Source organism: Oncorhynchus mykiss, chromosome 8, assembly GCF_057628025.1.
Source record: "Oncorhynchus mykiss isolate SJ-2025 chromosome 8, ASM5762802v1, whole genome shotgun sequence".
In the NCBI taxonomy this organism is placed as follows: domain Eukaryota; kingdom Metazoa; phylum Chordata; class Actinopteri; order Salmoniformes; family Salmonidae; genus Oncorhynchus; species Oncorhynchus mykiss.
In genome coordinates, this window is record NC_143029.1 from 81,611,224 (window position 1) to 81,625,705 (window position 14,482).

Sequence of the window (14,482 nt, forward strand, 5' to 3'; positions counted from 1 at the left end):
TAATGAAACCTAAGATTACCTGGGGTACCAATGTAAGAAATAACACGTAAAAAAAACAAAAAACTGCATCGTTTCCTAGGAACGCGAAGCGAGGCGGCCATCTCTGTCGGCGCCGGAAGTCAGATGCATGAGAAAAGATACAAACCAGACTATCAAAGTCTCCACCCCACTAAATGGATGGGCTAAATGTCCCCTCCCCTTCTGAAATTGGAAAGATGTGAACACTTGCGAAATCATGATTTGTCCAAACGATCAGTGGCGTAAAAAATCTTCACTGTGGAACAAAGTCCCTGGTTAATCGTCTCATCCCACAGTCTGTTGAGAGATGCTACGATATCGTTCTATGTTACGTGCGTCTGTTCATGAGAGATTATGAAGGATGTAATCGAGTTCTAGATCTACAAGATATTCATCACATACAGACAGACTCTGTCTCTTCTCACCTGTTCTGAGTTCAACGTCAGGGCTGGGGTCGCTATGGCAGCCCCTGTCCATGGTAACCACGGTGACAGCGTAGGTCTCGGCGCAGTGCAGGTCGGTGAAGGAACAGTCGGTGGAGTTGGAGCTGCAGGTGTGGGTGTGTCCGTCGTCACCTGTGGCTGTTGCTAGGTACATGTCCTCCCCAGCAACGGCCGTCCAGGAGACAGTGCCCATGTTGCCATCACACTGCAGAGACGTTGTGACATTGGTGGGGGGACAGGCACCTGTAGGGAGAGAGAAAGAGAGAGAGAGAGGGTGATGGAGAAGTAGAGAGACAGAGAGAAGGGAGAGACAGAGAAAAGGAGAGAGTATTATTTGCATTTTTGACAACGTTTACTTTGACTTCACCACATTTCTAAAGACAATGATGTACTTTTTACTCCATACATTTTCCCAAACACCCAAAAGTTCTTCTTACATGTTGACAGGAAAATGTTCAAATTCACACTTATAAAGATAACATCTCTGGTCATCCCTACTGCCCCTGATCTGGAAGAATCACTGAACACAAATTGCTTTGTATGTAAATTATGTCTGAGTGTTGGACTGTGCCCCTGGTTATCCGTCAATAAAAATGTAATACAAATTGTGGGATATGAAGTGGTGTTGTTAGCACCCCCTATCTTCTGGGAGTGTAAGGTGTTATTGGCCCCGTACCCTGGGCTGGCATCCCAGGTCAGGGACAGGATGTTGGTGGAACAGGACACCATGCCCTCCAGGTCGATGGGTGGACACAGTGCTGAGCAGTCCAGAGACAACAGATGTACTAGAGTATACAGTTGCTAACTCAAGTCCAACAAGTGGTAATGTAATGAAGAATGGAATCTCGGACCCCCAGAACTTAATTATTGCGTTAATGCGTCAGATCCTCCATCAGGTTCAGGGGATAGATGTATGAGAAACGATACAAACCAGACTATCAAAGTCTCCACCCCACTAAATGGATGGGCTAAATGTCCCCTCCCCTTCTGAAATTGGAAAGATGTGAACACCTGCGAAATCATGATTTGTCCAAACGATCAGTGGCGTAAAAAATCTTCACTGCGGAACAAAGTCCCTGGTTAATCGTCTCATCCCACAGTCTGTTGAGAGATGCTACCATATCGTTCTATGTTACGTGCGTCTGTTCATGAGAGATTATGAAGGATGTAATCGAGTTCTAGATCTACAAGATATTCATCACATACAGACAGACTCTGTCTCTTCTCACCTGTTCTGAGTTCAACGTCAGAGCTGGGGTCGCTATGGCAGCCCCTGTCCATGGTAACCACGGTGACAGCGTAGGTCTCGGCGCAGTGCAGGTCGGTGAAGGAACAGTCGGTGGAGTTGGAGCTGCAGGTGTGGGTGTGTCCGTCGTCACCTGTGGCTGTTGCTAGGTACATGTCCTCCCCGGCAATGGCCGTCCAGGAGACAGTGCCCATGTTGCCATCACACTGCAGAGACGTTGTGACATTGGTGGGGGGACAGGCACCTGTAGGGAGAGAGGGAGGGTGATGGAGAAAGAGAGAGACAGAGAGAAGGGAGAGACAAAGTAAAGGAGAGATTATTATTTGTATTTTTGACAACGTTTACTTTGACTTCACCACATTTCTAAAGACAATGATGTACTTTTTACTCCATACATTTTCCCAAACAGCCAGAAGTTCTTCTTACATGTTGACAGGAAAATGTTCAAATTCACACACTTATAAAGATAACATCTCTGGTCATCCCTACTGCCCCTGATCTGGAAGAATCACTGAACACAAATGCTTTGTATGTAAATTATGTCTGAGTGTTGGACTGTGCCCCTGGTTATCCGTCAATAAAAATGTAATACAAATTGTGGGATATGAAGTGGTGTTGTTAGCACCCCCTATCTTCTGGGAGTGTAAGGTGTAATTGGCCCCGTACCCTGGGCTGGCATCCCAGGTCAGGGACAGGATGTTGGTGGAACAGGACACCATGCCCTCCAGGTCGATGGGTGGACACAGTGCTGAGCAGTCCAGAGACAACAGATGTACTAGAGTATACAGTTGCTAACTCAAGTCCAACAAGTGGGAATGTAATGAAGAATGAAATCTCGGACCCCCAGAACTTAATTATTGCGTTAATGCGTCAGATCCTCCATCAGGTTCAGGGGATAGATGTATGAGAAACGATACAAACCAGACTATCAAAGTCTCCACCCCACTAAATGGATGGGCTAAATGTCCCCTCCCCTTCTGAAATTGGAAAGATGTGAACACCTGCGAAATCATGATTTGTCCAAACGATCAGTGGCGTAAAAAATCTTCACTGCGGAACAAAGTCCCTGGTTAATCGTCTCATCCCACAGTCTGTTGAGAGATGCTACGATATCGTTCTATGTTACGTGCGTCTGTTCATGAGAGATTATGAAGGATGTAATCGAGTTCTAGATCTACAAGATATTCATCACATACAGACAGACTCTGTCTCTTCTCACCTGTTCTGAGTTCAACGTCAGGGCTGGGGTCGCTATGGCAGCCCCTGTCCATGGTAACCACGGTGACAGCGTAGGTCTCGGCGCAGTGCAGGTCGATGAAGGAACAGTCGGTGGAGTTGGAGCTGCAGGTGTGGGTGTGTCCGTCGTCACCTGTGGCTGTTGCTAGGTACATGTCCTCCCCGGCAACGGCCGTCCAGGAGACAGTGCCCATGTTGCCATCACACTGCAGAGACGTTGTGACATTGGTGGGGGGACAGGCACCTGTAGGGAGAGAGAAAGAGAGAGAGAGAGGGTGATGGAGAAATAGAGAGACAGAGAAAAGGAGAGACAGAGAAAAGGAGAGAGTATTATTTGTATTTTTGACAATGTTTACTTTTACTTCACCACATTTCTAAAGACAATGATGTACTTTTTACTCCATACATTTTCCCAAACACCCAAAAGTTCTTCTTACATGTTGACAGGAAAATGTTCAAATTCACACACTTATAAAGATAACATCTCTGGTCATCCCTACTGCCCTGATCTGGAAGAATCACTGAACACAAATGCTTTGTATGTAAATTATGTCTGAGTGTTGGACTGTGCCCCTGGTTATCCGTCAATAAAAATGTAATACAAATTGTGGGATATGAAGTGGTGTTGTTAGCACCCCCTATCTTCTGGGAGTGTAAGGTGTAATTGGCCCCGTACCCTGGGCTGGCATCCCAGGTCAGGGACAGGATGTTGGTGGAACAGGACACCATGCCCTCCAGGTCGATGGGTGGACACAGTGCTGAGCAGTCCAGAGACAACAGATGTACTAGAGTATACAGTTGCTAACTCAAGTCCAACAAGTGAGAATGTAATAAAGAATGGAATCTCGGACCCCCAGAACTTAATTCTTGCGTTAATGCGTCAGATCCTCCATCAGGTTCAGGGGATCAAATCAAATCAAATCAAATTCTATTTGTCACATACACATGGTTAGCAGATGTTAATGCGAGTGTAGCGAAATGCTTGTGCTTCTAGTTCCGACAATGCAGTAATAACCAACGAGTAATCTAACCTAACAATTCCAAAACTACTACCTTATACACACAAGTGTAAAGGGATAAAGAATATGTACATAAAGATATGTGAATGAGTGATGGTACAGAACGGCATAGGCAAGATGCAGTAGATGGTATCGAGTACAGTATATACATATGAGATGAGTATGTAAAGAAAGTGGCACAGTTTAAAGTGGCTAGTGATACATGTATTACATAAAGATGCAGTAGATGATATAGAGTACAGTATATACGTAGACATATGATATGAATAATGTAGGGTATGTAAACATTATATTAAGTAGCATTGTTTAAAGTGGCTAGTGATATATTTTACATCAATTCCCATTATTAAAGTGGCTGGAGTTGAGTCAGTGTGTTGGCAGTAGCCACTCAATGTTTGTGGTGGCTGTTTAACAGTCTGATGGCCTTGAGATAGAAGCTGTTTTTCAGTCTCTCGGTCCCAGCTTTGATGCACCTGTACTGACCTCGCCTTCTGGATGATAGCGGGGTGAACAGGCAGTGGCTCGGGTGGTTGTTGTCCTTGATGATCTTTATGGCCTTCCTGTGACTTCGGATGGTGTAGGTGTCCTGGAGGGCAGGTAGTTTGCCCCCGGTGATGCGTTGTGCGGACCTCACTACCCTCTGGAGAGCCTTACGGTTGTGGGCGGAGCAGTTGACGTACCAGGCGGTGATACAGCCCGACAGGATGCTCTCGATTGTGCATCTGTCGAAGTTTGTGAGTGCTTTTGGTGACAAGCCGAATTTCTTCAGCCACCTGAGGTTGAAGAGGCGCTGTTGCGCCTTCTTCACGATGCTGTCTGTGTGGATGGACCAATTCAGTTTGTCTGTGATGTGTACGCCGAGGAACTTAAAACTTATTACACTCTCCACTGCTGTTCCATCGATGTGGATAGGGGGGTGTTCCCTCTGCTGTTTCCTGAAGTCCACAATCATCTCCTTAGTTTTGTTGACGTTGAGTGTGAGGTTATTTTCCTGACACCACACTCCAAGGGCCCTCACCTCCTCCCTGTAGGCCGTCTCGTCTTTGTTGGTAATCAAGCCTACCACTGTTGTGTCGTCCGCAAACTTGATGATTGAGTTGGAGGCGTGCGTGGCCACGCAGTCGTGGGTGAACAGGGAGTACAGGAGAGGGCTCAGAACGCACCCTTGTGGGGCCCCAGTGTTGAGGATCAGCAGGCTGGAGATGTTGTTACCTACCCTCACCACCTGGGGGCGGCCCGTCAGGAAGTCCAGTACCCAGTTGCACAGGGCGGGGTCGAGACCCAGGGTCTGGAGCTTGATGACGAGTTTGGAGGGTACTTTGGTGTTAAATGCTGAGCTGTAGTCAATGAACAGCATTCTCACATAGGTATTCCTCTTGTCCAGATGGGTTAGCGCAGTGTGCAGTGTGGTTGAGATTGCATCGTCTGTGGACCTATTTGGGCGGTATGCAAATTGGAGTGGGTCTAGGGTGTCAGGTAGGGTGGAGGTGATATGGTCCTTGACTAGTCTCTCAAAGCACTTCATGATGACGGAAGAGAGTGCTACGGGGCGGTAGTCGTTTAGCTCAGTTACCTTAGCTTTCTTGGGAACATGAACAATGTTGGCCCTCTTGAAGCATGTGGGAACAGAAGACTGGGATAGGGATTGATTGAATATGTCCGTAAACACACCAGCCAGCTGGTCTGCGCATGCTCTGAGGGCGCGGCTGGGGATGCCGTCTGGGCCTGCAGCCTTGCGAGGGTTAACACGTTTAAATGTTTTACTCACCTCAGCTGCAGTGAAGGAGAGTCCGCATGTTTTGGTTGCGGGCCGTGTCAGTGGCACTGTATTGTCCTCAAAGCGGGCAAAAAAAGTTATTTAGTCTGCCTGGGAGCAAGGCATCCAGGTCTGTGACTGGGCTGGTTTTCTTTATGTAATCCGTGATTGACTGTAGACCCTGCCACATACCTCTTGTGTCTGAGCCGTTGAATTGCGATTCTACTTTGTCTCTATATTGACGCTTAGCTTGTTTGATTGCCTTGCGGAGGGAATAGCTACACTGTTTGTATTCGGTCATGTTTCCGGTCACCTTGCCCTGATTAAAAGCAGTGGTTCGCGCTTTCAGTTTCACACGAATGCTGCCATCAATCCACGGTTTCTGGTTTGGGAATGTTTTAATCGTTGCTATGGGAACGACATCTTCAACGCACGTTCTAATGAACTCGCTCACCGAATCAGCGTATTCGTCAATGTTGTTGTTTGACGCAATAGGAAACATATCCCAGTCCACGTGATGGAAGCAGTCTTGGAGTGTGGAATCAGATTGGTCGGACCAGCGTTGAACAGACCTCAGCGCGGAAGCTTCTTGTTTTAGTTTCTGTCTGTAGGCAGGGAGCAACAAAATGGAGTCGTGGTCAGCTCTTCCGAAAGGAGAGCGGGAGAGGGCCTTATATGCGTCGCGGAAGTTAGAATAGCAATGATCCAAGGTTTTGCCAGCCCTGGTTGCGCAATCGATATGCTGATACAATTTAGGGAGTCTTGTTTTCATAAGCCTTGTTAAAATCCACAGCTACAATGAATGCAGACTCAGGATATGTGGATTCCAGTTTGCAAAGAGTCAAATAAAGTTCGTTCAGAGCCATCGATGTGTCTGCTTGGGGGGGAATATATACGGCTGTGATTATAATCGAAGAGAATTCTCTTGGTAGATAATGCGGTCCACATTTGATTGTGAGGAATTCTAAATCAGGTGAACAGAAGGACTTGAGTTCCTGTATGTTGTTGTGACCACACCACGTCTCGTTAACCATAAAGCATACGCCCCCGCCCCTCTTCTTACCAGAAAGATGTTTGTTTCTGTCAGTGCGATGCGTGGAGAAACCAGCTGGCTTCACCGACTCCGATAGCGTCTCTCCAGTGAGCCATGTTTCCATGAAGCAAAGAACGTTACAGTCCCTGATGTCCCTCTGGAATGCAACCCTTGCTCGGATTTCATCAACCTTGTTGTCAAGAGACTGGACATGGGCGAGAAGTATGCTAGGGAGTGGCGCGCGATGTGCCCGTCTCCGGAGTCTGATCAGAAGACCGCTTCGTTTCCCTCTTTTACGAAGTCGTTTTTTTGGGTCGCCGCCTGGGATCCATTCCGTTGTCCTGGGTGAAAAGCAGAACACAGGATCCGCTTCGCGAAAGTCATATTCTTGGTCGTACTGATGGTGAGTTGACGCTGCTCTTATATTCAGTAGTTCTTCTCGACTGTATGTAATGAAACCTAAGATTACCTGGGGTACCAATGTAAGAAATAACACGTAAAAAAAACAAAAAACTGCATAGTTTCCTAGGAACGCGAAGCGAGGCGGCCATCTCTGTCGGCGCCGGAAGTCAGATGCATGAGAAAAGATACAAACCAGACTATCAAAGTCTCCACCCCACTAAATGGATGGGCTAAATGTCCCCTCCCCTTCTGAAATTGGAAAGATGTGAACACCTGCGAAATCATGATTTGTCCAAACGATCAGTGGCGTAAAAAATCTTCACTGCGGAACAAAGTCCCTGGTTAATCGTCTCATCCCACAGTCTGTTGAGAGATGCTACCATATCGTTCTATGTTACGTGCGTCTGTTCATGAGAGATTATGAAGGATGTAATCGAGTTCTAGATCTACAAGATATTCATCACATACAGACAGACTCTGTCTCTTCTCACCTGTTCTGAGTTCAACGTCAGGGCTGGGGTCGCTATGGCAGCCCCTGTCCATGGTAACCACGGTGACAGCGTAGGTCTCGGCGCAGTGCAGGTCGATGAAGGAACAGTCGGTGGAGTTGGAGCTGCAGGTGTGGGTGTGTCCGTCGTCACCTGTGGCTGTTGCTAGGTACATGTCCTCCCCGGCAACGGCCGTCCAGGAGACAGTGCCCATGTTGCCATCACACTGCAGAGACGTTGTGACATTGGTGGGGGGACAGGCACCTGTAGGGAGAGAGAAAGAGAGAGAGAGAGGGTGATGGAGAAATAGAGAGACAGAGAAAAGGAGAGACAGAGAAAAGGAGAGAGTATTATTTGTATTTTTGACAACGTTTACTTTTACTTCACCACATTTCTAAAGACAATGATGTACTTTTTACTCCATACATTTTCCCAAACACCCAAAAGTTCTTCTTACATGTTGACAGGAAAATGTTCAAATTCACACTTATAAAGATAACATCTCTGGTCATCCCTACTGCCCTGATCTGGAAGAATCACTGAACACAAATTGCTTTGTATGTAAATGATGTCTGAGTGTTGAACTGTGCCCCTGGTTATCCGTCAATAAAAATGTAATACAAATTGTGGGATATGAAGTGGTGTTGTTAGCACCCCCTATCTTCTGGGAGTGTAAGGTGTAATTGGCCCCGTACCCTGGGCTGGCATCCCAGGTCAGGGACAGGATGTTGGTGGAACAGGACACCATGCCCTCCAGGTCGATGGGTGGACACAGTGCTGAGCAGTCCAGAGACAACAGATGTACTAGAGTATACAGTTGCTAACTCAAGTCCAACAAGTGAGAATGTAATAAAGAATGGAATCTCGGACCCCCAGAACTTAATTCTTGCGTTAATGCGTCAGATCCTCCATCAGGTTCAGGGGATAAAATCAAATCAAATCAAATTCTATTTGTCACATACACATGGTTAGCAGATGTTAATGCGAGTGTAGCGAAATGCTTGTGCTTCTAGTTCCGACAATGCAGTAATAACCAACGAGTAATCTAACCTAACAATTCCAAAACTACTACCTTATACACACAAGTGTAAAGGGATAAAGAATATGTACATAAAGATATGTGAATGAGTGATGGTACAGAACGGCATAGGCAAGATGCAGTAGATGGTATCGAGTACAGTATATACATATGAGATGAGTATGTAAAGAAAGTGGCACAGTTTAAAGTGGCTAGTGATACATGTATTACATAAAGATGCAGTAGATGATATAGAGTACAGTATATACGTAGACATATGATATGAATAATGTAGGGTATGTAAACATTATATTAAGTAGCATTGTTTAAAGTGGCTAGTGATATATTTTACATCAATTCCCATTATTAAAGTGGCTGGAGTTGAGTCAGTGTGTTGGCAGTAGCCACTCAATGTTTGTGGTGGCTGTTTAACAGTCTGATGGCCTTGAGATAGAAGCTGTTTTTCAGTCTCTCGGTCCCAGCTTTGATGCACCTGTACTGACCTCGCCTTCTGGATGATAGCGGGGTGAACAGGCAGTGGCTCGGGTGGTTGTTGTCCTTGATGATCTTTATGGCCTTCCTGTGACTTCGGATGGTGTAGGTGTCCTGGAGGGCAGGTAGTTTGCCCCCGGTGATGCGTTGTGCGGACCTCACTACCCTCTGGAGAGCCTTACGGTTGTGGGCGGAGCAGTTGACGTACCAGGCGGTGATACAGCCCGACAGGATGCTCTCGATTGTGCATCTGTCGAAGTTTGTGAGTGCTTTTGGTGACAAGCCGAATTTCTTCAGCCACCTGAGGTTGAAGAGGCGCTGTTGCGCCTTCTTCACGATGCTGTCTGTGTGGATGGACCAATTCAGTTTGTCTGTGATGTGTACGCCGAGGAACTTAAAACTTATTACACTCTCCACTGCTGTTCCATCGATGTGGATAGGGGGGTGTTCCCTCTGCTGTTTCCTGAAGTCCACAATCATCTCCTTAGTTTTGTTGACGTTGAGTGTGAGGTTATTTTCCTGACACCACACTCCAAGGGCCCTCACCTCCTCCCTGTAGGCCGTCTCGTCTTTGTTGGTAATCAAGCCTACCACTGTTGTGTCGTCCGCAAACTTGATGATTGAGTTGGAGGCGTGCGTGGCCACGCAGTCGTGGGTGAACAGGGAGTACAGGAGAGGGCTCAGAACGCACCCTTGTGGGGCCCCAGTGTTGAGGATCAGCAGGCTGGAGATGTTGTTACCTACCCTCACCACCTGGGGGCGGCCCGTCAGGAAGTCCAGTACCCAGTTGCACAGGGCGGGGTCGAGACCCAGGGTCTGGAGCTTGATGACGAGTTTGGAGGGTACTTTGGTGTTAAATGCTGAGCTGTAGTCAATGAACAGCATTCTCACATAGGTATTCCTCTTGTCCAGATGGGTTAGCGCAGTGTGCAGTGTGGTTGAGATTGCATCGTCTGTGGACCTATTTGGGCGGTATGCAAATTGGAGTGGGTCTAGGGTGTCAGGTAGGGTGGAGGTGATATGGTCCTTGACTAGTCTCTCAAAGCACTTCATGATGACGGAAGAGAGTGCTACGGGGCGGTAGTCGTTTAGCTCAGTTACCTTAGCTTTCTTGGGAACATGAACAATGTTGGCCCTCTTGAAGCATGTGGGAACAGAAGACTGGGATAGGGATTGATTGAATATGTCCGTAAACACACCAGCCAGCTGGTCTGCGCATGCTCTGAGGGCGCGGCTGGGGATGCCGTCTGGGCCTGCAGCCTTGCGAGGGTTAACACGTTTAAATGTTTTACTCACCTCAGCTGCAGTGAAGGAGAGTCCGCATGTTTTGGTTGCGGGCCGTGTCAGTGGCACTGTATTGTCCTCAAAGCGGGCAAAAAAAGTTATTTAGTCTGCCTGGGAGCAAGGCATCCAGGTCTGTGACTGGGCTGGTTTTCTTTATGTAATCCGTGATTGACTGTAGACCCTGCCACATACCTCTTGTGTCTGAGCCGTTGAATTGCGATTCTACTTTGTCTCTATATTGACGCTTAGCTTGTTTGATTGCCTTGCGGAGGGAATAGCTACACTGTTTGTATTCGGTCATGTTTCCGGTCACCTTGCCCTGATTAAAAGCAGTGGTTCGCGCTTTCAGTTTCACACGAATGCTGCCATCAATCCACGGTTTCTGGTTTGGGAATGTTTTAATCGTTGCTATGGGAACGACATCTTCAACGCACGTTCTAATGAACTCGCTCACCGAATCAGCGTATTCGTCAATGTTGTTGTTTGACGCAATAGGAAACATATCCCAGTCCACGTGATGGAAGCAGTCTTGGAGTGTGGAATCAGATTGGTCGGACCAGCGTTGAACAGACCTCAGCGCGGAAGCTTCTTGTTTTAGTTTCTGTCTGTAGGCAGGGAGCAACAAAATGGAGTCGTGGTCAGCTCTTCCGAAAGGAGAGCGGGAGAGGGCCTTATATGCGTCGCGGAAGTTAGAATAGCAATGATCCAAGGTTTTGCCAGCCCTGGTTGCGCAATCGATATGCTGATACAATTTAGGGAGTCTTGTTTTCATAAGCCTTGTTAAAATCCACAGCTACAATGAATGCAGACTCAGGATATGTGGATTCCAGTTTGCAAAGAGTCAAATAAAGTTCGTTCAGAGCCATCGATGTGTCTGCTTGGGGGGGAATATATACGGCTGTGATTATAATCGAAGAGAATTCTCTTGGTAGATAATGCGGTCCACATTTGATTGTGAGGAATTCTAAATCAGGTGAACAGAAGGACTTGAGTTCCTGTATGTTGTTGTGACCACACCACGTCTCGTTAACCATAAAGCATACGCCCCCGCCCCTCTTCTTACCAGAAAGATGTTTGTTTCTGTCAGTGCGATGCGTGGAGAAACCAGCTGGCTTCACCGACTCCGATAGCGTCTCTCCAGTGAGCCATGTTTCCGTGAAGCAAAGAACGTTACAGTCCCTGATGTCCCTCTGGAATGCAACCCTTGCTCGGATTTCATCAACCTTGTTGTCAAGAGACTGGACATGGGCGAGAAGTATGCTAGGGAGTGGCGCGCGATGTGCCCGTCTCCGGAGTCTGATCAGAAGACCGCTTCGTTTCCCTCTTTTACGAAGTCGTTTTTTTGGGTCGCCGCCTGGGATCCATTCCGTTGTCCTGGGTGAAAAGCAGAACACAGGATCCGCTTCGCGAAAGTCATATTCTTGGTCGTACTGATGGTGAGTTGACGCTGCTCTTATATTCAGTAGTTCTTCTCGACTGTATGTAATGAAACCTAAGATTACCTGGGGTACCAATGTAAGAAATAACACGTAAAAAAAACAAAAAACTGCATAGTTTCCTAGGAACGCGAAGCGAGGCGGCCATCTCTGTCGGCGCCGGAAGTCAGATGCATGAGAAAAGATACAAACCAGACTATCAAAGTCTCCACCCCACTAAATGGATGGGCTAAATGTCCCCTCCCCTTCTGAAATTGGAAAGATGTGAACACCTGCGAAATCATGATTTGTCCAAACGATCAGTGGCGTAAAAAATCTTCACTGCGGAACAAAGTCCCTGGTTAATCGTCTCATCCCACAGTCTGTTGAGAGATGCTACCATATCGTTCTATGTTACGTGCGTCTGTTCATGAGAGATTATGAAGGATGTAATCGAGTTCTAGATCTACAAGATATTCATCACATACAGACAGACTCTGTCTCTTCTCACCTGTTCTGAGTTCAACGTCAGGGCTGGGGTCGCTATGGCAGCCCCTGTCCATGGTAACCACGGTGACAGCGTAGGTCTCGGCGCAGTGCAGGTCGATGAAGGAACAGTCGGTGGAGTTGGAGCTGCAGGTGTGGGTGTGTCCGTCGTCACCTGTGGCTGTTGCTAGGTACATGTCCTCCCCGGCAACGGCCGTCCAGGAGACAGTGCCCATGTTGCCATCACACTGCAGAGACGTTGTGACATTGGTGGGGGGACAGGCACCTGTAGGGAGAGAGAAAGAGAGACACAGAGAGAAGGGAGAGACAGAGAAGGAGAGAGTATTATTTGTATTTTTGACAACGTTTACTTTTACTTCACCACATTTCTAAAGACAATGATGTACTTTTTACTCCATACATTTTCCCAAACAGCCAAAAGTTCTTCTTACATGTTGACAGGAAAATGTTCAAATTCACACACTTATAAAGATAACATCTCTGGTCATCCCTACTGCCCCTGATCTGGAAGAATCACTGAACACAAATTGCTTTGTATGTAAATTATGTCTGAGTGTTGGACTGTGCCCCTGGTTATCCGTCAATAAAAATGTAATACAAATTGTGGGATATGAAGTGGTGTTGTTAGCACCCCCTATCTTCTGGGAGTGTAAGGTGTAATTGGCCCCGTACCCTAGGCTGGCATCCCAGGTCAGGGACAAGATGTTGGTGGACCAGGACACCATGCCCTCCAGGTCGATGGGTGGACACAGTGCTGAGCAGTCCAGAGACAACAGATGTACTAGAGTATACAGTTGCTAACTCAAGTCCAACAAGTGGGAATGTAATGAAGAATGGAATCTTGGACCCCCAGAACTTAATTATTGCGTTAATGCGTCAGATCCTCCATCAGGTTCAGGGGATAGATGTATGAGAAACGATACAAACCAGACTATCAAAGTCTCCACCCCACTAAATGGATGGGCTAAATGTCCCCTCCCCTTCTGAAATTGGAAAGTTGTGAACACTTGCGAAATCATGATTTGTCCAAACGATCAGTGGCGTAAAAAATCTTCACTGTGGAACAAAGTCCCTGGTTAATCGTCTCATCCCACAGTCTGTTGAGAGATGCTACGATATCGTTCTATGTTACGTGCGTCTGTTCATGAGAGATTATGAAGGATGTAATCGAGTTCTAGATCTACAAGATATTCATCACATACAGACAGACTCTGTCTCTTCTCACCTGTTCTGAGTTCAACGTCAGGGCTGGGGTCGCTATGGCAGCCCCTGTTCATGGTAACCACGGTGACAGCGTAGGTCTCGGCGCAGTGCAGGTCGGTGAAGGAACAGTCGGTGGAGTTGGAGCTGCAGGTGTGGGTGTGTCCGTCGTCACCTGTGGCTGTTGCTAGGTACATGTCCTCCCCGGCAACGGCCGTCCAGGAGACAGTGCCCATGTTGCCATCACACTGCAGAGACGTTGTGACATTGGTGGGGGGACAGGCACCTGTAGGGAGAGAGGGAGGGTGATGGAGAAAGAGAGAGACAGAGAGAAGGGAGAGACAGAGAAGGAGAGAGTATTATTTGTATTTTTGACAACGTTTACTTTTACTTCACCACATTTCTAAAGACAATGATGTACTTTTTACTCCATACATTTTCCCAAACAGCCAAAAGTTCTTCTTACATGTTGACAGGAAAATGTTCAAATTCACACACTTATAAAGATAACATCTCTGGTCATCCCTACTGCCCCTGATCTGGAAGAATCACTGAACACAAATTGCTTTGTATGTAAATTATGTCTGAGTGTTGGACTGTGCCCCTGGTTATCCGTCAATAAAAATGTAATACAAATTGTGGGATATGAAGTGGTGTTGTTAGCACCCCCTATCTTCTGGGAGTGTAAGGTGTAATTGGCCCCGTACCCTAGGCTGGCATCCCAGGTCAGGGACAAGATGTTGGTGGACCAGGACACCATGCCCTCCAGGTCGATGGGTGGACACAGTGCTGAGCAGTCCAGAGACAACAGATGTACTAGAGTATACAGTTGCTAACTCAAGTCCAACAAGTGGGAATGTAATGAAGAATGGAATCTTGGACCCCCAGAACTTAATTATTGCGTTAATGCGTCAGATCCTCCATC

General features: G+C 47.1%; 1 protein-coding gene across 1 annotated transcript in view; it reads right to left on the minus strand.

Annotated features, from left to right (window-relative positions):
* LOC149982150 (uncharacterized) overlaps positions 1-14,482 on the minus strand; it is a 49,162-nt gene that overhangs the window by 16,924 nt on the left and 17,756 nt on the right. Inside the window, exons 25-36 of the mRNA XM_090183065.1 lie at positions 14,224-14,346; positions 13,583-13,843; positions 12,989-13,111; positions 12,362-12,622; positions 8,296-8,418; positions 7,645-7,905; positions 3,579-3,701; positions 2,927-3,187; positions 2,333-2,455; positions 1,691-1,951; positions 1,138-1,219; positions 366-793 (exon numbers count right to left, since the gene is read on the minus strand). Coding sequence (XP_090039191.1) covers positions 366-793; positions 1,138-1,219; positions 1,691-1,951; positions 2,333-2,455; positions 2,927-3,187; positions 3,579-3,701; positions 7,645-7,905; positions 8,296-8,418; positions 12,362-12,622; positions 12,989-13,111; positions 13,583-13,843; positions 14,224-14,346 — 2,430 coding nt within the window. The remainder of the gene's footprint in view (positions 1-365; positions 794-1,137; positions 1,220-1,690; positions 1,952-2,332; positions 2,456-2,926; positions 3,188-3,578; positions 3,702-7,644; positions 7,906-8,295; positions 8,419-12,361; positions 12,623-12,988; positions 13,112-13,582; positions 13,844-14,223; positions 14,347-14,482) is intronic.